At 44.3% G+C, this 26,906-nt stretch overlaps 1 protein-coding gene across 3 annotated transcripts in view; it reads right to left on the bottom strand.

Moving 5' to 3' along the window:
• Positions 1-26,906, bottom strand: part of SRPX (sushi repeat containing protein X-linked) — a 146,611-nt gene that overhangs the window by 11,031 nt on the left and 108,674 nt on the right. For all 3 annotated transcript variants that reach the window (XM_056558919.1, XM_056558920.1, XM_056558921.1), the window contains 4 exons: positions 17,454-17,580; positions 7,565-7,686; positions 5,528-5,707; positions 1,396-1,529 (listed from right to left, as the gene is read on the bottom strand). In XM_056558919.1, coding sequence (XP_056414894.1) covers positions 1,396-1,529; positions 5,528-5,707; positions 7,565-7,686; positions 17,454-17,580 — 563 coding nt within the window. The remainder of the gene's footprint in view (positions 1-1,395; positions 1,530-5,527; positions 5,708-7,564; positions 7,687-17,453; positions 17,581-26,906) is intronic.

The raw sequence follows: 26,906 nt of genomic DNA, 5'->3' as shown, positions 1-26,906 counted from the left end.
ATATCAATATCTATTTAAAGGGGTACTCCAGTAGAAAAATAAGCTTTTAAATCAACTGATGCCAGAGTTAAACAGTCTCTGCTGCCATCTTTGTCCATGTTAGGAGCTATTCAGGGTAAGAGCACATCCCCATTGCAAGCCTCTGATGCTCCAGACAGTTCCTGACACATATAAAGGTGGCAGCAGAGAGCACTGTGATCAGACTGGAAAGAACTAAACAACTTCCTCTGGAGCATACAGCAGCTGATAAGTACTGAAAGGATTAAGATTTTTAAATAGATGTAATTTACAAATGTGTATAACTTCCTGGCACCAGTTCATTTGAAAAAAAAAAAAAATCTTTCCAGAAAACTCTTTAAGGGGTTGGCAGTACTATAGGTTTCATGTAAAGTTGTGGGCCTTGTCACAAATGTCTCATCACTTAAATGGGTACTCTCATTAAAACTCATTTTAGCTATTGCACTCCTTATGGTAATTAAAAAATCTTTCCAATGTACTGTACATTGTTAAAAAAAAAAATGAAGTTTTCTATGTTTTATTTGTGTTTAAAAAAGCTGCCACTAGATGTCTCCCTACTTGTCCAGAGGACGTTTTCCCTCATCTTTTGCTCAGACTTTGGACTCCTGCTGGCCTGGCAGAAGTCCAAAATCAGGAAATGCTAAGGGGGATGTTTGCAGCCTTAGCCAATCATAGCTCATCTCCCACTGAACTGCTCTGGGCTGTGTGTAGCAGAGTGAGGGAGGAAGTTCTCCCCTGAGTTGCTTCAGATGATTTCACACCTGCTGGGGAACGCCCCTTCCCAGTCTGTGAATCTGACTGAGACTGAGCAGAAAATACAGAGCAATATCAAGGTAGAAAACTAAAAAACAATAAAAATAAAGGCAGGGGTGGTTTATCATGATGGGGGCAGTGGACTGGGAGGATTATAAAATGTAACAAGATCATGAGAGGTACCCTTTAAGTACTATGACTTATATGGTATGAATGGTAGACAAATAACAGCCTGAACATACATGTGGCATTGGGCCAAGCAATGCACTCAACAAATCTAAACCAGAATTAAGAATAAAAAATTGGTTAACTGCTCAACATTCAGCTTCTTTGAGGTAGAAATGGGAGCAAAGGAAATCACTGATTGAGTCTAAAGCAGTGTTTTCCAAATAGTTCGTCTCCAGCTGTGGCAAAACTACAACTCCCAGCATGCCCAGACAGCCGTTGGCTGTCTGGGCATGCTGGGAGTTGTAGTTTTGCCACAGCTGGAGGCACTTTGTTTGGAAAACACTTGTCTAAAGCTATATGGCTAGTGAATACATTAGATACATTAGATTACGAAAGATAATACAATCTACCATGACAACCTGTGAACGAACATAACATAGCATTTTCTCTCAGTACCTGAAGAGTTCCCACTTGTAACCTGTAGTAAAAATCCGCCGCACTAGGTGTGGATATAACTATAATTCTTCGTTTTTCATAAAACTGATCCAAAAATTCGACCGCATTTCTTAATCCCACATTAATATTCATAACTGTATGGAAAAACAAAAACAATATCAAAATGCTGTAACCTGTATCAAACCATATAGACACCATGCTGTATATATTTATTATTTCCAGAAATGAATTTTATGACAAAATTTTTTTATAAATAACAAAAACTGCTTACAAAATATCAATACTATTAGGAATGTAAATGAATAATGTAACTGAATCCTGAATAACTAGTGTGGACATACTGCACTGTATCGGTTGACTGGCTACATTTCCATACTTAATCCTATTAGCCTCTAGGGAACACAACGTGACTACTCTTGCCAGTAGCAGCAATGTACATTGTGTGGTAAAACATCCTACGGTTCTTCTAACAAGTTAACCAAAAAATATTTAGCATACCGTGTATAGCATTTTATTCTGTATAAAACCCAGTATTCTCATCACAGCTATAGGCCAGCTTCACGCATGCAGAATACAGACACATTTGTGCGTCTCTACATTACAGCCGCAATTCCTGGCCAATCCACTGGTTTGATGACCCGGACTGAAAGCTGTCAGTTTGGGTCATCAGACCCATAGTCAAGCTGGGACTTGCATATTTGTATTACACCAATGTGAAGCTAACCCTAGGTGTACCTTTCCAATCAGACCTACGGCTGCTGTAGATTTGCTGGTATATTAAATGGTGTTATTACCACTTTAAAGAGTACCTGTCATTAAATAAACTTTTCTAAACTAACTCAGGCTATGTTCCCTAACTACACCTAACTCCCTCCCTGCCCTTACTTTTTTTTTTTTTTTAAAAGCTCTGTATCTTACCATTATTCTTGCTCACAAAGTGTGAGCTGCCGGCAGAAGGATATTGGCTGTCACAGTGCCCACGGCTGTGAGCGGAGAGATGGGGTCACAGCCGCAGGGACTGTCAGCGAGCAGCGGAGTTCAGTGGGAGTGGAGTGCGAGAGCGGGGGGTTTCTGGGGGCTTGGATAGGGCAGTGTATGAGTGAGACAGTGGGGGGGGGGGGATTTTGTCCGGGGGGGCAGCCACAAGTGGTCAGTGGGGGTGAGAGCAAGAGCTGAGCTGCCTGATTGACAGGCAGGGAGCAGCAGTCACGTGTCCCGGCTACAATCTGAGTTTGGACTCATGCCAGGTCAGCATGAGTCCGAAATCAATAAGAGACTAGCAGCCGGGACATGTAGGGAAACCTCTAGTGGTGGGTTTTCAAAAATGAAATTAAACATAAAAATATACTTTTGATGCAGAGTACCCATGTACGGAGTGCCCAATGGAAGGCCCCCTAGCTAGGCCATATATAGTGTAGGGGGGAGGAGTTATTGAGTGTTAAGTGGAGTAGAGTGTGTGTGTGTGTGTGTGTGTGTGTGTGTGTGTGGAGTGCAGAGATTAGTGTGAACTGCAGTGTGGAGAAGAGACAGTAAGAGTATGAGGTGATTCAAGGGAAGCCTAAAAAAATCTTCAAGCAAGTGTTCCCTGCCTAGGAGGAGTTGGAAATTCCTAACTATGAGCACAAGAGCAAGTGAGTCGATGGGCCACACAGTGCTAGTTCATATCCTGGTGCTGTAGCGTTAATTGGACACTATCGGATCCCTAGTCAGTGTGGGAGGCCTCAGAATTAAGCCAAAAGTCCCAAGCCTGCAACAAGTAAAGTCAAGTGGGTGTACAATACTACAAGTCACAGCAAGTCCACAGGGCTCTTAAGGGTTACTCTGCATCTCCTCTACTCTAATCTACTCTGTGAGGATTGTAACATCTACTCCTGCCTCAGGAAAGACAGTTATCCCTAAACTGGCATTGGTGTATTTCTTATCCTGCGCCTGGCCTAGGAGAATCTGCCCTATTCTTGGACCATGTAGGTTAACAGTGCTCTGGCATCACGATCATATTCAAACACCCTGCACGCAGTACCCCCATAATTGGGCACCACATATGTATATATATATATATATATATATATATATATATATATGGATGCATGCAGTCTGCTTTAATATACTGTGATACAATGTCACAATGTTATAGGATATAGCCTGAAACTGCAAAGAATCCTGCGAAAAGCAATGACAGTGGGGAAAATTTATCAAAACCTGTGTCAAGGAAAGTTGGTGCAGTTGCCCATAGCAACCAATAAGAAGGTCTCTTAAAAATGAAAGAAGCAATCGGATTGGATGCTATGGGCAATTGCACCACTTTTACACTAGACAGATTTTGATATATTTCTCCCAGTGACTCCAACGCATGTGTGTAACTCATGTCTCGCAGTTTACTATGGTCTCGCAGTGAACTTTATCACACCGGCCGCCGTTGCTGGATGTTTCCTGATGTCCTCTCGACACATAGGTAGTGATGCCCACCCAGCCCATAACTTTAAGGATGTCCTGCCTCAGCTATTGATTGTCCTCTCCAGCCTTTCCTGTTATGATCTGTTATCTTTTTTTTTTTTTTTAAGTGACAGCTAGCTATTAAAGCATTCTTGTTGAGGTAACTACAGTATATGCAAATGTTATTTTGGCACCATACTGTTTGACCCTGAACAGCAATATGTATACTGTATGGGGAGATTTATCAAAACCTGCCCAGAGGAAAAGTTGCTGAGTTGCCCATAGCAACCAATCAGATCACTTCTTTCATTTTTCACAGGCCTCTTTAGAAATTAAAGAAGCGATCTGATTGGTTGCTATGGGCAACTCAGCAACTTTTCCTTCGGGCAGGTTTTGATAAATCTCCCCCTATGACTGTACAATACAGCGAAGCACTACACTTTTAGAAGTTAATGTCATTTTAAGTGACACATAGGCACAATGGTTATAGTTTCTAGCAGAGGTGCACAGCTTTATGGTTTCTCTCACTCTTAGAGGGTAAATCATCTTAAATGGCTCGACTTGAGCCTCTGGGAGAGAGGATACTCCCTACCACAGCATGCCCGACCTAGCTGATATGCTCAAGGTTGCAGCAGACCTTACCTCTGCAGCCCTGAGAGTCCTTGTGACCACTAGGCCATTACTTTTCCCAATAACTGGTCCTGGAGACCCACAGATGTGAACATTGAATGTGTATGCGGGATAACTTTTGTTACCAAACCAGAGTTTGGTCCCTGACCACTTTGTGGCCGATACAGTCTGGTCCTTAGAATTGGGGTACCACATCCTAAAGAATACAACAATTATGGCTCACAGCACATTCTGTCAATCACTTTGGCCCAGATTTATCAAACTAGAAAAAATAGAGTGATTTTCCCACAGCAACCAATCACAGTTCAGCTTTCATTTTACCAGAGCTCGTTAGCTGAGCTGTGATTGGTTGCTGTGGGAAAATCACTCCACTTTTTCTTTAGCACAGTTTGATAAATCTGGGCCTTTTCTCTACAATCCTTATCTCTGACACTAACCCCATACGAGTTATTCCCTGGTGTCATCACCTGTAGACACAATACCTTTTCCCTCTGTCTGAGTCTATAATGGCCTATGGCCAGGTTGTGGGCAACCAACCAAAGTTGTTGGGGCTAAAACATTTTTCTAGACTATACATTGCTACCTGTACTTTTACAAACAGTCTTTTACAAGTTACCCCTTTCAATACCCCTCTCCAGGACCTGTTATATACTCTAGCATACAATGTCCTCCCACTACAGGTTCACCGGCTCCACTCCTCAGGACATGTCAATTATTTCTACAGAATTTGCTCGAAAATGCATTGACGGCGCATTTTCGAGTGGTTCTGCCTGAGCCTGCCACCTGAAATACTACATTGTTAATATGGGCTAAAACAGCTGGTTACAAATGGAAAGCAGGAAGATTATTTTACTTTTTTTTTTCTAATAAAACTACCTCTATTTATAACTATGTATCTTTTATTAGTTGTTCACCACTTCGTTTCCCCCCTTACCTTTTACTCTACAATCTAATGTCCACACTTTCCACAAAACATAAATGCAATCTAAATTACTAATATAAGATAGAATTGAGCAAATTAATACATTTCATTATGGTCCACAGTGTAAACATGAAAACAAATACTTACAGGAACACGTGGGCTCCGAGCCTGACCACTCTGAATTGAACTGGCACACACGAGCTGGGCTTCCTTGTAGTTCGTAACCCCCCATGCAAAAATAGTCACAGGTTGCACCATAGTTGTCTCCCACGCCTGAACATTTTACGTATCCATTCTCTGGAGCATTCAGCTTAGCACAGCGCCTTACTTAGTAGAAAGACAGAGAGACAAGCAAATTGTTTCATAGATAAGGCTTATGGATAAGGTGTCAGGTTGTATTTGGTTCAAGATATATGCAGGGATTGTTTGACATGTAGATTACAAGAAATCCTTTCTTATTCCTGGCATTTTCTAGAGAAAAGTAATTGGAGCAGACCTTATGCTCCCCCCCTTAATGTCCCCCTCAGCCTAATATCGAACCTCTCAAACACCCCTCTTCACATATCTGACCATGACCGCCTCACATTCTATTCTCTCTTCTCTTCAACTACCCCCTCCCATTCCAAAACCCTGCCCACCCTAATAGGAACCTCAAACATCTCAACATCAACACACTCTCCCACCTCTTCTACCACTCTCCACGATCTACTACATTCTATTAACCACAGTCACCTCAGCCCTTGACTCAGTTGTCCCTCTACCATACAACAGAACTCAACATAACAATAGATAGCCCTGGCACAAGTGACAAAACAACCGAGACAAGCCTCTAGGGCTGCAGAGCGGTACTGGAAGAAAACCCACTCCAAAAATTCTTCACAGCATACAAATATACACTCCTCACATTCAAGTCTGCACTCACTTCTGCTAAACAGAACTAATCACTGTCATGTCTTCTCTTTTTCCACAACCCAAGGCACCTTTCACTTCCTTCTCTGATCCCCCACCACTCCCACATCTCTCATCTCAGCAGACGATTTTACTACATACTTTGAACACAAGATCGACATCATCAGAGAAAGCTTTATCTTACAGTCCCCACAACCCATCTTCACTCTTTCTCCATAACTCATCTCTTCGGTGTTACTTTCTATTTCTCCCTTCACATTTTGTGCACTTGACTCAATCCCATCCCACCTCATTCCCAACCTGACTACAGTATTTATCCCTGCCCTAATCCACCTCTCTCTCATATACTAAAATAGCCATCTCTTAACCCATTCTTTTTGTCCAGCCACCACCCTCATCTCGCTTCTCCCCTCTAAAACTCTGTGAACAAAATTTCTTGAACTGTCCTCCCACTTCTGATCAAACTCACTCTTTGACCACCTGCAACCTGGTCTTTGTCCTCACCACTCTCGGCCTAACAAAATCACCCTAAATAAGGTGGTCAATGATCTGCTGACTGCCAAAACCTCACACCAATATTTTACACTTGTCCTTGACCTCTCTTCTTCCTTTGATACAGTCAACCACTCCCTCATGCTACAACCTCTTTCATCCCTTGGCATCACAACTTAAGCCTTCTTCTGCATCTCCTCATACATTACCAACCGTACATTCAGTGTCTCCCACACACACCAGCTCCTCACCTCGCCCTCTTGCTGTTAGATTCCTAAGGTACTGTCCAGGGGCCCATACTCTTATCTATCTATACCCTTGGCCTGGGACAGATTATAGAATACCATGGCTACAAGTACCACTTTTATGCTGACGGCACTCAGACCTACCTCCTTAGTCTAGATGTCTCCTCCCTCCTATCCAAAATCCCAGATTGTCTTTCAGCTATATCTTCCTTCTTCTCTTTCCACTTTCTCAAACTCAACATGAAGAAAATAAAATTCAAAATGTTTTTCCTGACCCTAGGTACAAGTGAAATATTTCGCTGTAACTGCAATACAGCAACCATAGCGTGTATGTGATCATGTACCTACAATATACTACAAAATATAGTTCCATGAAGGGGCATTATACAGTGGTGGCACTCATAGTGCCTGCTGCTCCTTAGTTCACAGCTTGACCATTTGCATAAAGCCTTACAGAATAGGAACTTTCAAACCCACATGTAAGTCCCATGAGGGCAAGGATGAAGATTTGGTCCCATACAATCATAAGTTTACATACCTCTGACTTTCACAGTAAATTTACATGACGCTTTGTTCTCAGCTCTGTCGTATACCGTGTACTGGATTTTATGATCTCCTTCTGGGAAGTCCGAGCCTGATGGCAATCCTTTTAATGTGACGCTGAAGAAAAAAAAATAAAAAAATTAAATCATCCATCATACCGGTAACATCATAGCAGGGAAATGTATTTATTCTAAGAAAATATTACAAAAGCCCTCACTAGACTCAATGATGATTTGTCAGGTATGATTATTATTGAGGGGTTGCATCAATATTCTGTGAGTCAATAATAATAAATGGTAATGGCAAAACAGACAAAAATTTATTTGGCATTCTGGGACATTTTATTATAATTTACATTTATATTGACCAATTAATTCTATAAGCCACAATGTAAGTGTTCAATCATATTTAAACTAACATCGATAAAATAATAACAAAACCTGTATTACTACAGTAGTCTAAAGGGAAAGAAGGGAACATTTACACTATGTCTTTGCTTTTCATTTAGACTGGGTTCATTATTTGAACAATAGACACCAACAGCATCTGACGGACCCTACTGACTTTTGTCCAGTGATATTTCTTATTTTACAATTGTCCCCAGCATTACTAAAAAAAACTCCAGGAGGCAGACTCCCTTGTAGGCTGCGCTGCCTCATGGAGTTGACCGGAACTGTAGACATGATATCACAGCTGTAGATGGTGTCCCACCTTAGCCAGCTCTGCAGCTTCGGGGACAGTAGAGTCACCATCTGTGGACAGGACCACCTGATACCAGAGGCTACAAGGAAGCAGGGAAGGGGAGTTAAAATTTTTGTTATTTTATTAGACAAGCTGGGGACAATATAATTTTTTTTTTTTACCTGACAACCCCTTTAATGAGGTCCATTAGCTCTCTGTAATGGTGTCTGGCATTTTACTGGTTACAATTCTGATTCCTGCCAACATTGGGGAATTTAACGTTTTATAAAAGCTGTTCTGACAATAGTCAAGTCTATTCTGAATTATGTTGCGGAATCATGTCTAGTTTTAGATGGTGTAATAGCATTTTTGTGGCAATATTACAGGGACAGTTAGTTAAAGAGTACCTGTCACCAAATAACACTTTTAATATAGTGTTCCTTGTGTAATTAGCAGACACTTTCCCATTCACTTGCTTTTAAAATTATCAACATAAATATGTTTAAAATGTAATAGAAAAAACGGCCACCAGGGGGCTCTGTTCTGTTCCCTGCCACAATGAATACAGTGAGTTCACTCTCCACCCGGCCTGGCAGGAGTCCAAACTCAGGAAGTGTTTCTCTACACAGAGCTTATAGGGGGGTATGTAGAAAAAAGAGGGAACAGAGATGGTGCTCTGATAGTGCTGTTATCTTTTTTTTTAAATTTAGTGCGATCGCAAAGATTAACAGAAATGACGCTCACCTATTGTGGTTGTGCAATGTACAGGCACAACTGCGGGATGCGTTTTGGGTGGTGTACAGCGAGGTTCTGGGACCCGCTGTCCGTCGGTACTGCTGGCAGCGGTCGGGAATGCTGGCTAGAGGCAGGTTGAGCGTGTCCCTGGCAGGGGAGGAACCCAAAGCCGTCTCGTTCTTCAGTGCTTCACCGGGATGAAAAAGACAAGTTCCGTAGGATTACTGTGATAACTTTTTATTTCCAATGTACAGATGGTATACACAGGCAATACAAGTTTCACAGTTTTTTAGGTGCACAGGAAAATGCGTTTCCAGAGGGGTTTCCTCTCAGAAGACCTGACGAAGAGAGGAATCCCCTCTGGAAACGCATTGTCCTGTGCACCTAAAAAACTGTAAAACTTGTTATGCCCGTGTATACCATCTGTACATTGGAAATAAAAAGTTATCACAGTACTCCTACAGAACTTGTCTTTTTCATCCCGGTAAAGCACTGAAGAATGAGTCGGCTTTGGGTCTGTCCCCTGCCAGGGACACCTGCAACCTACCTCTAGTCTGCACAGAGTTTGATTGACAGCTGCACAGAGCTTCACTGAAAAGGGTCCTTTTTATACATCTAAAGGATTGGGATCAACTTTAAGGGGTTATTCAAGTTTTATTAACTTGTCACTATCCTGTCTATGATGCCAAGTTATCTCCTAAAGTATACCTGTCGTTAACAAAAATGTTTTATATAGTGTAGATAATACCATTATGTGTATAGTTTGTAATATACATTCGTAAAAAATTTGTATATTTTTAGGTGACAAAAAATGCTGTCCTTGCAGCTATTGCCTGTGTGTCTCTATGAGGAGTCCAAATTCAGGAATTAAGGGCAAGACAAGCAGGACTTTGTGCAGGCTTCTGGCTTGTCAATCATCCTGATGTGTGAGCCGGGAGCATCACAGAGCCTTACTGCACAGAGTCCGGCTTATCCTTAGTGCAAAGACCCCTGCTTGTCCTCAGTGTACAGAGCCCTGCTTGTCCTCAGTGTACAGAGCCATGCTTGTCCTCAGTGTACAGAGCCCTGCTTGTCCTCAGTGTACAGAGCCCTGCTTGTCCTTGGTGTACAGAGTCCTGCCTGTCCTCACTACACAGAGCCTTGCTTGTCCTCAGTGTACAGAGCCTTGCTTGTCTTTAGTGTACAGAGCCCTGCGTGTCCTCAGTGTACAGAGCCCTGCTTGTCCTCAGTGTACAGAGCCCTGCTTGTCCTTAGTTCAAAGAGCCCTGCCTGCCCTCACTGCACAGAGCCCTGCTTGTCCTCAGTGCACAGAGCCCTGCTTGTCCACAGTGTACAGAGCCCTGCTTGTCCTCAGTGTACAGAGCCCTGCTTGTCCTCAGTGTACAGAGCCCTGCTTGTCCTTAGTTCAAAGAGCCGTGCCTGGCCTCACTGCACAGAGCCCTGCTTGTCCTCAGTGCACAGAGCCCTGCTTGTCCACAGTGTACAGAGCCCTGCTTGTCCTCAGTGTACAGAGCCCTGCTTGTCCTCAGTTCACAGAGCCCTGCTTGTCCTCAATGTTCAGAGCCCTGCTAGTCCTGCTTTAAAGGGGTATTCCAGGAAAAAACTTTTTTTTTTTAATATCAACTGGGTCCAGAAAGTTAAATAGATTTGTAAATTACTTTTATTAAAAATCTTAATCCTTTCAATAATTATCAGCTGCTGAAGTTGAGTTGATGTTTTCTGTCTGGCAACAGTGCTCTCTGCTGACATCTCTGCTTGTCTCGGGAACTGCACAGAGTAGAATAGGTTTGCTATGGGTATTTGCTTCTAAACTTGGCGGTTCCCGAGACACGTGTCATCAGAGAGCACTTAGACAGAAAAAGACAACCTAACTTCAGAAGCTCATAAACAGATTTACAAATCTATTTAACTTTCTGGAGCCAATTGATATATAAAAAAAAGTTTTTTTCCTGGATAACCTCTTTAACCTATGTATATTACAAATATACAGATAATGGTATTATCTACATTATATAAAACGATTTTTGTTAACGACAGATCCACTTTAAGTGCTTTTGGCATAAGCTCGGCAGGAGCTTTTTAATTGCTTTTAATACTATGTACATCCTGTATGTAATGTTTGTGGATTTTTTTTATTCGACTATGCTACAGGTACTGTGAAGTTAGTTTAGTTCATAATATAGTGTCTGTACCTGTGTTTCATGGTAGTCTCGCAATTCCTCTGATATTTGCCGCCGCATTATGGTAATCTCACAACAAAGCCATTTAGCCCCAAGCCAAGCACAGATCCTTCCTAAGCATGTCCATTATGGTCTGAGAGGTACGGACTAAAATCACTTTATGGTGGATAACCCCTTTAATAAAGATTGTTTTAATATTTTTGCTAATCAGGAGTGCGCTTTATATTGATGAAAGACTTTTCTAAGGCAGCACACTTATTGTTACTTGTAAATGGCTTGAGCCTGCCTTAGCAGTCTTTTAGCATTAGGTGCTTTACTGGTCTTACACGTGTGGGGTGGATCGACCCCTTTTTTGTGATTTCTTGGTCCCTCCAGGTTCAGCATTTCTCCCGTCTATGGATAACTGTTGTCTGGAGCCTTTCCCAGGATCCTGTACGGCCCGAGACAACAGCTGATCATAGGGGCGGTGGCACATACAGCTGCACCACACATGTCATCAGGGGACTGGCTTGTCAGAGAAGACAAGAGGAAGCCAAGCCTCCTGGGATCAGCTGTTGAGCCGAACAGGATCCTGGGAAAGGTTTGAGACAACAGTCACCCAGGAACTGGAGAAATGCTGAGCCTGAAATCATAAAAAATCCACCACACACATGTAAGGCAAGTAAAACACTTAAAGGGGTACATTTTGTTCACAATGCTTGGAGCGGGCGGTCGTGATTGTGACGTCACGGCCATGCCCCCTGTGGCATCACACCACGCCCCCTCCATTCATATGTATGGGAGAGGGTGTGTAAGCTGTCAGGCTCCCTCCAATAGGCATGAATGGAGGGGGTGTTGTGTGGCATCAAGAGGGACGTGGCCGCAACATCACGACCACTGACGCCGGAACCCGGCGTTTGTTTAGTACGCCAAGTGCTGCGAGAGATCGTGTGGGCCCCCAGCGGCGGGACGACCGCAGCAATCAGACATCTTATCCCCTATCCTTTGGATAGGGGATAAGATGTCTAGCAGGGGAGTACCCCTTTAACCTCTTAAGGACCCAGGGCGTATGGATACGCCCTCACACCCTGGGCCTTAAGGACCCAGGGCGTATCCATACGCCCTGGCGTTTTCCGGTCTCTGCCGCGCGCCGGGCAGAGATCGGAACCGGATGCCTGCTGAAATCCTTCAGCAGGCATCCAGGGCAAACGCCGAGGGGGGCCATGTAGGCCCCCCATGTCGGCGATCGCCGCAAATCGCAAGGGAAATCGCCCTTGCGATCTGCGGCGATACCGGGCTGATCGGGTCTCTGGGACCCGACCGCCCGGTAATTTCGCATGATCCCGGCTGTCACAGACAGCCAGGACCATGCTAAAGAATAGGAGCGAGGTGGCACGCCTGCCACCTCCTCCTATTCCCTGCGATCTGTCGGTTAACTAACCGACCAATCGCAGGGGGGGGCGGTTACTTCCTCCCGTCCTGCCCGGCCCCTGAAAGTCCGGAGAGGATGGGAGGAAGACCGGAGGATGCTGCGGGGGACGGGGGAGTGCTGGGGACCGGCCCCAGTACTTACCTCGTCCCTGAAGACCCGGATCCCGGCAAGGAAGATGGCGGCGGCGGCGGCGACAGGTGAGTAGATCTTCAGCCGCGGCCGGGCCCTTTACAGCAATGCACCTCGCCGTAAAGCGACATGCATTGCTGTATTGGGACCCTGTAAACTACAACTCCCAGCATGCCCAGACAGCCCTTGGCGTCTGGGCATGCTGGGAGTTGCAGTTTTGCAACATCTGGAGGTCCACAGTTTGGAGACCACTGTGTCCTTCCAGATGTTGCAAAACTACACATCCTCAGCATGCCCTTACTGTCCAGGCATGCTTGGAGTTGTAGTTCTGTAACATCTGGCCCTTCAAATGTTGCAGAACTACAACTCCCAGCATGCCTGGACAGTTTTGGCATACTGGGAGTTGTAGTTTTGCAACATCTGGAAGGGCACAGATTGGGAACCACTGTATTAGTGGTCTGCAAACTGTAGTCCTCCAGATGTTGCAAAACTACAACTCCAAGCATGCTGGGAGTTGTAGTTCGGCAACATCTGGCTCTAAAGATGTTGCCAACTACTACTCCCAGCATGCTTGAGAATGCTGAGAGTTGTGGTTTTGCAACAACTGGTGGCACACTGGTTGGGAAACAACTCAGTGTTTCCCAACCCGTGTGCCTCCAGCTGTTGCAAAACTATAACTACCAGCATGCATTGATAGACTGTGCATGCTGGGAGTTGTAGTTTTGCAACAGCTGGAGGTCCCCCCCTGTGAATGTACAGGGTACATTCACATGGGCAGGGACTTACAGTGAGTATCAGGCTGCAAGTTTGCGATGCAGCAAATTTTGCGCGGCAGCTCAAACTCGCTGTAACCCCCCGCCCATGTGACTGTACCCTAAAAACACTACACTACACTAACACAAAATAAAATAAAAAGTAAAAAACCCTACATATACACATACCCCTACACAGCCCCCCTCCCTCTCCAATAAAAATGAAAAACGTCTGGTACGCCACTGTTTCCAAAATGGAGCCTCCAGCTGTTGCAAAACAACAGCTCCCAGTATTGCTGGACAGCCGTTGACTGTCCAAGCATGCTGGCAGTTTTGCAACAGCTGGAGGCACCCTGTTTGGGAATCACTGGCGTAGAATACCCCTATGTCCACCCCTATGCAAATCCCTAATTCTGGCCTCAAATGCGCATGGCGCTCTCACTTTGGAGCCCTGTCGTATTTGAAGGCAACAGTTTAGGGTCACATATGGGGTATCGCCGTACTCGGGAGAAATTGCCTAACAAATTTTGGAGGGCTTTTTCTCCTTTCACCCCTTATGAAAATGTGAAGTTGGGATCTACACCAGCATGTTAGTGTAAAAAAATACATTTTTTACACTAACATGCTGGTGTTGCCCTATACTTTTCATTTTGACAAGAGGTAAAAGGGAAAAAAGCCCCCAAAATTTGTAATGCAATTTCTCCCGAGTACGGAGATACCCCATATGTGGGCGCAAAGTGCTCTGGGGGCGCACAACAAGGCCCAGAAGGGAGAGTGCGCCATGTACATTTGAGGTGATTTGCACAGGGGTGGCTGATTGTTACAGCGGTTTTGACAAACGCAAAAAAAACTAAACCCCACATGTGACCCCATTTTGGAAACTACACCCCTCACGGAATGTAATAAGGGGTGCAGTGAGAATTTACACCCCACAGGTGTCTGACAGATCTTTGGAACAGTGGGCTGTGCAAATTAAAAATGTTGTACAGCCCACTGTTCCAAAGATCTGACAGACACCAGTGGGGGTAAATGCTCACTGTACCCCTTGTTACGTTCCTCAAGGGATCTAGTTTCCAAAATGGTATGCCATGTGGGGTTTATTTTGCTGTCCTGGCACCATATGGGCTTCCTAAATGCGAAGTGCCCCCCGAGCAAAATTTGCTCTCAAAAAGCCAAATATGACTCCTTCTCTTCTGAGCATTGTAGTTCGCTCGTAGTGCACTTCAGGTCAACTTATGGGGTACCTCCATACTCAGAAGAGATGGGGTTTCAAATTTTGGGGGGTATTTTTTGCTATTAACCCTTGCAAAAATGTGAAATTTGGGGGAAATCACACATTTTTGTGAAATTTTATTTTATTTTTTTTACATATGCAAAAGTCGTGAAACACCTGTGGGGTATTAAGGCTCACTTTATTCCTTGTTACGTTCCTCAAGGGTTCTTGTTTCTAAAATGGTATGGCATGTGGGTATTTTTTGCTCTCCTGGCACCATAGGGGCTTCCTAAATGCAACATGCCCCCCAAAAACCATTTCAGAAAAACGTACTCTCCAAAATCCCCTTGTCACTCCTTCGGTTCTGAGCCCTCTACTGCGCCCGTCGAACACTTTACATAGACATATGAGGTATGTGCTTACTCGAGAGAAATTGGGCTACAAATATAAGTATACATTTTCTCCTTTTACCCCTTGTAAAAATTCAAAAATTGGGTCTACAAGAACATGCGAGTGTAAAAAATGAAGATTGTGAATTTTCTCCTTCACTTTCCTGCTATTCCTGTGAAACACCTAAAGGGTTAAAAGGCTGACCGAATATCATTTTGTATACTTTGGGGGGTGCAGTTTTTATAATGGGGTCATTTGTGGGGTATTTCTAAGATGAAGACCCTTCAAATCCACTTCAAACCTGAACTGGTCCCTGAAAAATAGTGAGTTTGGAAATTTAGTGAAAAATTGGAAAATTGCTGCTGAACTTTGAAGCCCTCTGATGTCTTCCAAAAGTAAAAACTTGTCAATTTTATGATGCAAACATAAAGTAGACATATTGTATATGTGAAAAAAAAATTAAAATATTTTGAATATCCATTTTCCTTACAAACAGAGAGCTTCAAAGTTAGAAAAATGCTAAATTTTCAAATTTTTCATAAAATTTTCACATTTTTCACCAAGAAAGGATGCAAGTTACAAAATTTTTTTACCACTATGTTAAAGTAGAATATGTCACGAAAAAACTATCTCGGGATCAGATTGATAACTAAAAGCATTCCAGAGTTATTAATGTTTAAAGTGACAGTGGTCAGATGTTCAAAAAATGGCCGGGTCCTAAGGTGTAAAATGGCTGGGTCCTTAAGAGGTTAAGACATAGCTTGACAAAATACGGGAAAGTTAATAAAACCTGAACAACCCCTTTAATGGTGAAACTTAGATTCAGATTGCAGGCAAAACTAGAAGTTTTGGTTTTTTCTTCAGTCTAAGGCTGGTTCACACTTCATAAATTTTTTTTTTTTGTTTGAACATGTGCTGCACTCTTCCCCACCCCCTCAGCCCAACCCTATATAAGCAGTATTTAGCTACACAAGGGCCATTTCTTTCCTAGCAGCCTCCCAGTCTGACTGGGAGAGCATGGTAAGTGAGCTATTACACCTTGTTCACACTGGTGTGGTGCTGTGCGGCGTCCGTTGGTGCCGTGGCGCCGTGTCTACAGGGAGGTGCGACCCATAGACTGGTTTGAGTGGCATTGGGGCCGCTCTGCCAGTGGGTCGTTTCCACCCCATGGGCACTGGTGTCGCGGCGGTGGTGGTCGCCGCCCAGTGCTACACCATTTTATGCTAGGGACGTTAGGGACCCACTCTGAATAGGTGGCCTTGACGTGGCGAGTGGGCTTGTACTTTTTGATCAAAAATGTATTCTAACAACCTGTTAGTTTTTGATATTATGCTGAGAAGCAATCATATCATTATACAAGATTGTAGATGTGCACCATGTCTGTTTTCTACCCGAATTTACACTTCATAAAATTACATCAAAAATACAGCCATAAATTAGGTGTTAAAAAAAAGCTGTATTTTTACACACACTGTTTTAAAAAAGCTCCATAATCCCAACATTGATATTATAGATGTTTTTTTAAACAGTGTGCGCACTGATGGCCTGTTTTTCACAGACTTATATTTTGCACATGATTACATGAATAGTACAGACATTTTTATACCTCTTTGATAGCCTATTTTTCATGTTATTTTACGATGTGAACCCCACCTTAGTTAGCTTTCACACCAGCATAATATGGATAGAATGGACATGTGAATGATGGAGTGATCTGTAAGGCTAGGTTCACAATACGGAATTTCCGCCTGCAATTCCTCTCTGAAATTGCAGGCAGAAATTCTGCTTACTAAAATTTATAGTCTAGTGAATGGTTTTCCGTTCACAAATTCACTCTTCGGAATTTGCGAAGCGGAATTTGTGAACGGAAAATCCGCTTGGAAATGTCTGTCTGAAGAATGGCATTTCTCATTCTCCAGGCGGAAATACTCGCGGAACACATTGCAGTCTATTGGAGACTTCAGTGTCCGCGCGGTCCTGAATCAGTCGGCGCTGGCCGCACTCGGAAACTTTCTGCCCGGAGATTCCGTAGTCTGAACCTAGCCTAATACTGTCAGTTCGATTCATTAGCGTTGAGGTATGAAATGAGGGGGCGCGTTCTGAATATGCTACAAAAATATATCTCTGTACCTCTTTAAACATCTTGTGGTTAATTACAAATCCAAGTTACTATACATACAGTAGTGTATGTGATTTATGCTTTTACCTCTCAAATTGTTTGTATTTGGCTTTATGTACTTGTTTTACTTGGCATCATTTATAAATATATAAAATGTTAATATCTGCTGATAAAGATATGACACAATTGCTATGGGCAGACACATCTACTTAGTACAACAGGTTAATATTCTAGCAGACAGGAAGGGATCATATTTACTATTGCTCTAACTTACTCTGTTAGGATTCCATCTGCTGTGTCCCGTCCTTCCGGAGTGTCCCAGAAGACTCTCGCAGTAAGTTTATTTGGTTCTGCAATTTTTTCCTTTACACTTGGACACTGAATCCTTGGAGGCTCCAAATCTACAAAACAAAATATGCAACATAAAGTTCCCTTACTAAAGCTAGAGCCCTACCATTTTCATTTAGCTTCAGGAATGCATCCCTACCGGACATTGCCAGCCTCCTGTGCTACTGTGTCAACGAGTGGTCTAGAGTTCTTCTTTAAATGAATCAGAGGTTTATGGTGGTAAAACTGCTGACAGTCTTTAAAGCCACAAGGAAGGTTAAAGGGGTACCCCGGTGGAAAACATTTTTTTTTTTTTTTTATCAACCGGTGCCAGACAGAAAGTATAACAGATTTGTAAATTACTTCTATAAAAGAATCTTAATCCTTCCGGTACTTATCAGCGGCTGTATACTACAGAGGAAGTTCTTTTATTTTCGAATTTCTTTTCTGTCTGACCACAGTGCTCTCCTGCTGACACCTCTGTCCATGTCAGGAACTGTCCAGAGTAGGAGCAAATCCCCATAGCAAACCTATCCTGCTCTGGACAGTGGTGTCAGCAGAGAGCACTGTGGTCAGACAGAAAATAAATTCAAAAAGAAAAGAACTTCCTGTGAAGCATACATTAGCTGATAAGTACTGGAAGGATTAAGATTTTTAAATAGAAGTAATTTACAAATCTGTTTAACATTCTGGCACCAATTGATTTAAAAAAAAAAATTCCACTGGAGTACCCCTTTAATGCATACATACCGGTGTTCTCAGTACTTTGCATGACCGAAAAAACATCACTTTAATGTCCCAGCCACAGCAGCTGTGTAAATACCATATGATTCATAGCTCTAGAGCAGTGTTCCCCAACCAGGGTGCCTCCAGTTGTTGCAAAACGACAACTCCCAGCATGCCCGGACAGCCAAAGGGTGTCTGGGCATGCTGGCAATTTAGTTTTGCAACAGCTGGAGGCACCCTGGTTGGGAAACACTGCTCTAGAGGTTTTCTGACTGGACTCTAGACCTGTCAACAATGGTAAGAGGTGGGACCGGGGACCCTCCCATTACATCGAGCTCAGGGAAAATGCCTACCTTTTAAACTGTTCAGCAGCTGCGGCCAGGACATTTAAAGCGTTTCAACAAGGCCTAGGAGCGTGCGTTCCTACTCAAGATCTGCATCTGGACTCCGGACCGTGCTCCCCTGCACCTGGGCCCTGCGCCGCTGGGCATGTCATCACCACCGAGGACTGCCATATCCTCCAACTCCAGCAGCGCTACAACCAGACTTTGCACCGTTGTGCCCGACATCATCTTTGAGGACTGCCATATCCTCCGACTCCACTACTGCCCGACCCCAGGACCGGACCGGACCCTGCACCGCTGTACCCGACTCCAACACTGAGGACCGCCACATCCTCCACCTAAGGGTAAGCGGTACTGTGTAGCGGCCGGGCTTCATCTCCTGACAGCCGCTGTGCTGTGAGTTGTTCATTGACAGCCGCCGTGCTGCCTATTTTTACCTTTCTCAAGCATACAGCCGCTGAGCCAAACACGACATCTGGTCACAATTAACTTTAGAATTTACCTTTATACACCGGTGGATTCAGCTAACCTATTGATTATACTTTAGTTTATTGAACTGAGCTGCTCTTTGCATTAACAGTGGGCTCCTAACAGGGGGTCTCCAGCGCCTGCAAGTGCACTGCAGGCGCTCTTACCACACTACACTGGTCGCTAACTATTATCTGGACATTCTATTACACTTGTTATCTATGTTTTATCATATGTTTTATTAATTTTATCATAGGCAACTGACTGTATCTGATTAGTACAATTGCCTTAGCGAGTGCAAGGATCCTTCACTCCCATTATATGTAAAATTTTTTACTGTAGCTCAATAAAAGTATTTTTTCTTATATCTTGGACATAGACATTTATTTGATACAGAGTCACACTACATTTGTAACAGTTTTCACCTACATAGTTTCACATCTCCACATAGTCACATTCCAACTAACCCACATTATATTTACAGCCATAATATTAGGAACTACATACCATCCTCTAACCACAAGCGGGTTAACTATACTGCCACTCTCATACATTCTCTTCTCACTCATTCACACATTTATACACATACATATTGACATATACACATACACATACACCCACCCAATACAGCTCAAACACACCCGTAGCATATCTAGCCCTGGAGAAGAAGCCAAACCACGGATTGTCTATTTTTATTATTATCTGGAGTGCTGAGAGGGTATCACTCCTTGGCTAAATTCTCGGTCAGATTTCTGTGTGGTAGATAGAGTACCCCCCATGTTTTAGTATTTCCTGTTTTAATATATATATATATATATATATATATATATATATATATATAGTATCACTATAGTCATCACAACCCATACAATAAAGATAGAGGCCAGTCAATCTCCTGCTATGAGAGCTAAGTTCATCCTCAGGCTGGCATTTAACCATTCATGACACAGCAAATTTTGATTTCTGTCTCACGTTTTTTCCCTCCTCATCTTCTAAGACCCATAACTTTTTTTTATTTTTCTACCGACATTTGTTGCAGGACAAGTTGTACTTTTTATTGGTATACTTTATTTTCTCATATAATGTATTACAAAGCCCGAAAAAACTTAAATGTAGGGGAAAATTGAAAAAAATTTGGAACTGCGCAATACGGTAAAACTTACATGCAAACTGACATGGTTTAATGTGGGTAAAGAGAATTTTTCCCTTCAACACAGTCTTAGCTACAGCCTGTGCACAGGGTTAAAGCCTCCCTCAACCTTCCATGGCTTCCCACCCAGTTGACTTCTCTCACAGCCTCCAGCAGACTTCCCTGAAAAAACTCATTCCAGACAGAAGTCATCCCATGCCTCTTCAGTGACAGCCCACACAGAGCCTCTTCAGTGACAGCCCACACAGAGCCCCTTCAGTGACCGACCACACAGAGCCCCTTCAGTGACAGCCCACACAGAGCCCCTTCAGTTACCGCCCACACAGAGTCTCTTCAGTGACCGCCCACACAGAGCCTCTTCAGTGACAGCCCACACAGAGCGTCTTCAGTGACAGCCCACACAGAGTCTCTTCAGTGACCGCCCACACAGAGCCTCTTCAGTGACCGTCCACACAGAGCCTCTTCAGTGACAGCCCACACAGAGCGTCTTCAGTGACAGCCCACACAGAGTCTCTTCAGTGACCGCCCACACAGAGCCTCTTCAGTGACCGTCCACACAGAGCCCCTTCAGTGACCGCCCACACAGAGCCCCTTCAGTGACAGCCCACACATAGCCTCTTCAGTGACCGCCCACACAGAGCCTCTTCAGTGACTGCCCACACAGAGCCCCTTCAGTGACAGCCCACACAGAGCCTCTTCAGTGACAGCCCACACAGAGCCTCTTCAGTGACAGCCCACACAGAGCCTCTTCAGTGACAGCCCACACAGAGCTACTTCAGTGACAGCCCACACAGAGCCTCTTCAGTGACAGCCCACACAGAGCCCCTTCAGTGACAGCCCACACAGAGCCCCTTCAGTGACAGCCCACACAGAACCTCTTCAGTGACAGCCCACATAGAGCCCCTACAGTGACAGCACACACAGAGCCTCTTCAGTGACAGCCAACACAGAGCCTCTTCAGTGACAGCCCACATAGAGATCCTGCAGTGACAGCCCACATAGAGCCCCTGCAGTGACAGCACACACAGAGCCCCTTCAGTGACAGCACACACAGAGCCCCTTCAGTGACAGCAAACAGAGTCCCTTCAGTGACAGCCCACACAAAGCCCCTTTAGTGACAGCCCACACAGAGCCCCTTTAGTGACAACTCACACAGAGCCCATTCAGTGACAGCCTACACAGAGCCCCTTCAGTGACAGCCCACACAGAGCCCCTTCAGTGACAGCCCACATAGAATCACTGCAGTGACAGCCAACACAGAACCCCTTCAGTGACAGCACACACAGAACCTCTTCAGTGACAGCCCACACCGAGCTCTTTTAGTGACAACCCCTACCAAGCTCTTCTAGTGACAGCCTACACAGAGCCCCTTCAGTGACAGCCCACACAGAACCCCTTTGGTGACAGCCCACACAGACCTCTTCTAGTGACAGCCCACACCAAGCTCTTTTAGTGACAGCCCACACAGAACTCCTTCAGTGACTGCCCACATAGAGCTCTTTTAGTGACAGAATACACAGAGCCCCTTCAGTGACAGAATACACAGACTCTTAAAGCAGCAAGGATTCCCTCTGTCAGCTCATAGTCTGCTCCCCAGTGATGTTCTCCAGGCCTTGCTAGATGACATTTTAATGTCACCTAGTGGCATCTTCAAGGGCTCCTCATGGAAGTGGAAAAATTACATGCAATTTCTTTTATTCCCTATGGGGATCGAATTGTGTACAGATTGCAGTGATTTCAGAAATGCTGTAAGTTTTGGATTCTCAGGGTCTTTGCTGTAAACCTGCCTGCACCAGTTTTCCATTTCAGATTCTTGCAGGATATCTGTGACTAGTCAGATAATTTCACTGCTCTCTTATGTCCTAGGGGGGATTGTGGGAGGGCAAAGATAAAGGCACAAATGTGCAACGCAACCTCCACATCCCCTACTGCTACACAGCTGCATTATAGTGTTTACACTGAAGAAATGTTATACTGGCATCAGCAGAAAAGATTGAAAGAGAAGTTTCTTATCAGGCCTGGGTACACTGAGGATTTTTGTGCTACTGCTTGATCTTAACTATGCAGTTGCAGCTGCAGTCCACAAGAATACAACTCAATGTATTTCTTTAGACTGCAGCTGTAGCCTGAATAGTTAAAATATAGAAAATAGAAAGAAAGACGCGGATCACTCACCAAGTCCCAATGCTGTGCTCCTTTATTTTAAAGTACAAGGGTGGCTACACATGGACAGGTCTAATGGCTGGGCAGTAGGTGGTAAGGAGCCCCGTCTGGAGCGACAGCGCCGTTTCACGCCCTCTGGGCATTTCCTCAGGCCCAGAATTGTCCTGAATAGTTAAAATCAATGGGTTGTGCTACAAAAAGTGTTCATGTAGTCCAGGCCTTAAACGTCTCAGCTTCATGGCAACCTATTGTGAAATCAGTTCTATCAAAAGTATATACTACCATCTAGTGGTAATCAGGCAGTATAGCATCCTGTTATACCTCAGTTGTGATTACCACAATATGGGTCATTAAAGGGAATTGTCCAAATTTTCCTAGCACAGTTGTCAAAATAAATAAAAATGCTATACTCACCTATTTAATCCCCACCTGTTCCAATGCCACTGCTCCAGCACTTCTCGTTAGTTTTCAACTCATGAAAACAACTCTGGCCTCGGGGGTGTATATCATGAAAATACAGAGGCCAGTGTTATGCTATAGCAGTGTCATGGGTACATGGATTCATCCTCTCTGTAAACAAAGCTGGAAAAGTGGTTCTGGATGAGCTAAGCATTAAATAGGTAAGTTTAGTGTATATTTTATTTTAGCACCATAACAAGCACATAGTTTTTCATTGAATCATGCAACCCCCTTTAATTTAGGCCCCATTTTCTATAACATCACACTGTTTCATGATTGGCTATGTATTTAAGGCTGGGTGCTGCTAACCAATTAGAATGCTTACACAAAGTGCTATGCCTTACTGAAGGATATATCTTGTGTGTACGGTATACAATAAATCAGAGAACTGCTTTGACCCAATGAGAGAGTCAGTGTATGTTTTCTTTGTGCACGTATTTATCTTATTTGGCTTAGGACGTCAACCTAGAGCGGTCACTTGGAACACATTCAAAACAGTTGGTGTCCAAACATGGGGCTCGAGGTGGTCACCTCTGAGCGAGCAGCCCCGCACGCCGGAGGACAGGATAACCTTTCAATGGACACCGGGACTGCAGCCTGTAAATTAGGGTAAGAAAATCAGTAATCTTACCTCTCATAGTGTCCAATTGTTAAGGTTAGTCTGATGTCTGGTGTGGGAGGCACGGCCAGCAGAGTGCATCTTCGAGGGGCTAGAGTAAGAACCCCAGTCTGAGAGCAGGTTAAGGTTCTGTGAATTTTGTCAGTAAATCTTACTCCTGTGTGATATTGAAACTTCCGTGATGTGGGGTGCTTCCCATATTCCCCCCCATCAATCATCAATCCAATCTCTCTCTACCCAGTAATAAATCCTGACCACTTGCCGCCCTGAATAGAGAATGCTAGATATGCAAGCCCTGGTTCAGAAAGCAAAGGGATTGGAAGTCTCCACTAAGAAGAAAAAGAAGGCTGTGCTGGCAGTCATGACTGAAAGTCCTAAGGATCCTCCCCCAGCCTGCAGCAAGTAACACAGTGGGAGGGCAGGAACTTCCCTTCCTGGTCAACACTGGTGCAGCCCGCAGCATTCTACATGATCAGGCCATACCTCGCTCCTGGCTTACCGATATGTAGCTTCCTTGTACTGGGCTTGAGGTGAATGTTCAGCACAACTCTATTACGCACCCTCTCCCGGTTACATCGCTGCAGCTTCACCTACCCTCTAGTACCTACTGACAGTAAATGAGGTTACTGTGATGGGACCTCAATAGTGCCCAACCCTCATACCTCGCTAGCAAGCATTCCTCCTACTGCAGCCATCTTCACTGTGATCAACTTGACCAATGCCTACTTCTCAATCTCCCTGGCAAAAGACAGCCAGTTTCTGTTTGTCTTTACCCATGATGGAGGCCAATACACTTGGACAGTGATTCCTTCAGCAAGGCCATGGCCTCTGTACTCCAACCTTGGCAAGCCCAACACCCAGAAGTGGAGGTCCTGCAATACATGGATGACCTGTTACTCTGTGCTCCCAACCAGGCAGTTTGCTTCAACACCACCACTTCACTCTTGACTTTCCTGGTGGATTCTGGCTGAAACTCCAACTTTGTCTTCCTAAAGTGGTTTTCCTAGGCCACTGCATCAGCCAAGGAGTCAAACACCTTATGGACTAAGGTCGTAAGGCCATCTTGGATATCCAGGAACCGGACACTCCACACCAGCTTCAAACTTTCTTGGGCCTTGTCTCCTACTGTCGCCGATGGATACAGGATGCCTCCCTCCTCATGCAACCACTGTATGACTGCATTCCTAGGGATCCTCAAACACCCTTCTTACTCACTGCAGCTGCTGTCTGCTCCTTTCACTCACTCAAGGCCTCCATTTCCTCTGCACCAGCACTGGATATCCCCAGTTATGCCCTTCCATTTCGGCTCTATGTTACGAAACGACAAGGCCACGTCACAGGAGTCCTCACCCAAGCTCACGGCCCTTGGGTACTACTTCAAATATTTGGACCCTGTGGCCCGAGCGGCCCCATCTTGCAGCCAGTTCTCTCCTGAATAGTGTTGAGCGGCATAGGCCATATTCGAATTCGCGAATATTCGCGAATATATGGACGAATATTCGTCATATATTCGCGAATATTCGCATATTCGTTATATTCTCGTTCTATTTTCGCTTATGCGAATATTCGCATATGCGAAAATTAGCATATGTGAATATTAGCAAATACAAAATTAGCACACGCGTAAATTCGCATATGCGAAAATTAGCATATGCTAATTTTCGCATATACGAATTTTCGCACGCCAGTCTCACACAGTAGTATTACAGCCTTCTTTACACCACACAAGCTGGAAGCAGAGAGGGGTGATCACTGTGATGTGTGCTGTGAAGAAAAAAAAAAAAATAAATATTCGTAATTACGAATATATAGCGCTATATTCGCGAAATTCGCGAATTCGCGAATATGCGATATTCGCGAATAATATTCGAATTGCGAATATTCGCGAGCAACACTACTCCTGAATGTCACCTCTGACATAGTGCTTGGACACCCTCTTACAGTTTTGGCTCCTCATGACATCTCAGCCATTCTCCAACAGACTCAACCATAGCACCTCACTGCTGCCCATCACCCACGGCTCCAGTGCAGCCTACTGCTTCCAGACAGCTTCAACATTCAATTCTGTCACATCCTTAACCCAGCTGCACTTCTTCCTCTCCCAAGGATGGAGTATGAGCAGGAGGATGGAGAAAACAAAGTTGACCTCACGGCAGAAGAAGTACTACAAGAACAAGACCTCTGGGCTACCACAGAATCCTTATATGGTGGGGAACCACATGACTGCCTCACATTGATGGACGCTGAAGTCAGACCACCTCCTACCGTGCAAGATACACCCTTCGACAACCCAGCCCACGTACTGTTCATGGATGGCTCCCGGTTTGCTGATGACAATGGCAGGTACCATTCTGGCTTTGCAGTAATGTCTGAGCACCAAGTGCTGCACATGGAACAGTTACAGCCAGATCAGTCTGCCCGAGAGGTTGAGTTACAGGCTTTGACACAAACTTGAAAAATGGTGCAGGATCCACGCAAGCGGTAGCGGAATTAATGTCAGCCAAAACAGGCTACTGCCAAAACAGGTTGCGGTGATCAAGGTCAAGGCCCATACCAGAACAAACACTACTTAGAATGCTTACACAATGTGCTAAGCCCTACTGAAGGATACATCTTGTGTGTACGCTATATAATAAATCAGAGAACTGCTTTTATCCAATGAGAGTCAGCGTATGTTTTCTCTGTGCACGTATTTATCTAATTTGGCTCAGGACATCAACCTAGAGCGGTCACTCGGAATGCATCCAAAACAGAACAACTTTAAAAACAACTTTATTTTTATCGACTACATCCTTGGTCTCATCTGTTCTTCCGACAAGATAGTTACATGGAACCTTGTAGTAAAATAACTAAAAACTGCTTTATGAGGTAGGCCTACAAGAACTGAGCACTCTTAATGCACAGACAGTGCTATACAGCATGCAAGCAATTCCTTCTTTCCATGAAAAAATACTGTGACTGAGTAAGTGACTAAACTTGTAGATATAGTTTCTTCTATAAACCAAGAAAGAAACACTGCGGTGGCACTCACGTTTCAGGTGATCAGGTAGGCTTCTTTATTTTCTTTGTGTATATAAAATCAAGGCATAGCGGGGCGTCAGAGGACGATAGCTATTTCGTGCCGCTCCCGGCACTTCTTAGTGACCTGAAGAAGTGCCGGGAGCGGCACGAAATAGCTATCGTCCTCTGACGCCCCGCTATGCATTGATTTTATATGCACAAAGAAAATAAAGAAGCCTACCTGATCACCTGAAACGTGAGTGCCACCGCAGTGTTTCTTTCTTGGTTTATGCATGGACTTTGTTTCCTTTGGCGGGTTGTGCACCAAGGTGCGATGGAGAGAGGGCTCCGAACTATAGCCTCACTGCTGAGACCCGCATGTTTGATTGCTGACCAGACGCGTACATCCATACCATACTAGTGCCAGCCACCTGTCTTTCTACTTGTTGAATAGTTTCTTCTATGTATGCA

This window comes from Hyla sarda, chromosome 2, assembly GCF_029499605.1.
Source record: "Hyla sarda isolate aHylSar1 chromosome 2, aHylSar1.hap1, whole genome shotgun sequence".
NCBI classification, from domain to species: Eukaryota; Metazoa; Chordata; class Amphibia; order Anura; family Hylidae; genus Hyla; species Hyla sarda.
The sequence above is the reverse complement of the archived record's forward strand: the minus strand, read 5'-3'. Positions and strand labels throughout refer to the sequence as shown.